Source organism: Carlito syrichta, unplaced genomic scaffold (genome assembly GCF_000164805.1).
Source record: "Carlito syrichta isolate Samal-C Ts95f unplaced genomic scaffold, Tarsius_syrichta-2.0.1 Scaffold309836, whole genome shotgun sequence".
In the NCBI taxonomy this organism is placed as follows: Eukaryota; Metazoa; Chordata; class Mammalia; order Primates; family Tarsiidae; genus Carlito; species Carlito syrichta.
This window is the reverse complement of record NW_007253932.1, coordinates 2,081-3,181: the sequence shown is the minus strand read 5'-3', so window position 1 is coordinate 3,181 and position 1,101 is coordinate 2,081. Positions and strand designations below refer to the sequence as shown.

Sequence of the window (1,101 nt, the reverse complement as noted above, 5' to 3'; positions counted from 1 at the left end):
AAATAAATAAATAAATAAATAAAATAAACAGAAATCAGAGCAGAGCTGATGGAGTGGTGACAGGGGTCAAAAGTGACCCAGCAGTTGGCAGGCTGTGGGGCTGGGGAACACCTGGGGTGAGGGGGTGGCTCCCTGCTATGGCCGAACTGAGTTCGAGATGGCCATTGGACCTCTGCAGGGAGTGGGCCTGCAGGCAGCTGGGCTCTGGAATGCAGCCCTCAAGGGGGAGGGGGGCGAGGGGAGCTGCAGGAATAGACCAATGTGCATTCGGCAAGCCTTCCCAGCTGTGGTCCAGGAGAAACCCCTACCCCCAAGATCTCATGATCATAGCTCACTGCAGCCTCAAACTCCTGGACTCCTGCGATCCTCTGGCCTCAGCCTCCCAAGTAGTTGGGACTACAGATGTGCACCACCACGACTACCGTGTGTGTGTGTGTGTGTGTGTGTGTGTTTGAATCGGAGTCTCACTCTGTCACCCAGGCTGGAGTGCGATGGCACGCTCACCACAGCCTTGACCTGCTGGGCCCTCAGATGATCCTTCCCCCTCCGCCTTCCAAGTAGCCGGAACCACAGGCACGCACCACCACGCCTAGATAATTTTTTTAAAAAACTTATTGTAGAGACAAGGTCTTGCCAAATTGTCCAGACTGGTCTCGAACCCCTGGGTTCAGGCAATCCACTCGCCTGGGCCTCCCAAAGTGCTGGGATGACAGGCATGAGCCACCACGCCTGGCTTGTTCTCTTCCTTAAAATGCAGTTACCAGGGGGTGGGGGACCAAGGTGTCCCAGCAGCATCCCTTCCCATCTTGGTCTGAGCGATCTAATCTCAGCTGGTGGCGGGATGGGGAGCAGGTTGGAGACGAGAGCTGTGGTCCAGCTCTGCCCTGACGGGCCCTGAGACCAATCGGAAACTGTCGTTTCTCTCAGAGGCTCTGCTTCTTCCTCTGTGAAACGGGGCAACCACCCCTGCGATCGACTCCCAAAGAAGCCGTCCCTGGGGCCGGGAGTGAGGGGTGGGGGTCGCCCCGGGGCCAACCCTCCCTGCCTCTGCGTCTTACGCGGGGAGCTTCTCTTGCAAGGCGAGTCGGAAATATCCCGCCC

At 57.7% G+C, this 1,101-nt stretch overlaps 1 protein-coding gene across 1 annotated transcript in view; it reads right to left on the bottom strand.

The window, feature by feature from the left end:
• The window catches only part of CFAP73 (cilia and flagella associated protein 73), a gene marked incomplete at its 5' end in the record, with an annotated part of 8,204 nt that extends 7,108 nt beyond the window's left edge, over positions 1-1,096 (bottom strand). Inside the window, one exon of the mRNA XM_008067974.2 lies at positions 1,059-1,096. Within this exon, the coding sequence (XP_008066165.2) occupies positions 1,059-1,096 (38 nt within the window). The remainder of the gene's footprint in view (positions 1-1,058) is intronic.
• Positions 1,097-1,101: the final 5 nt, after the last annotated feature.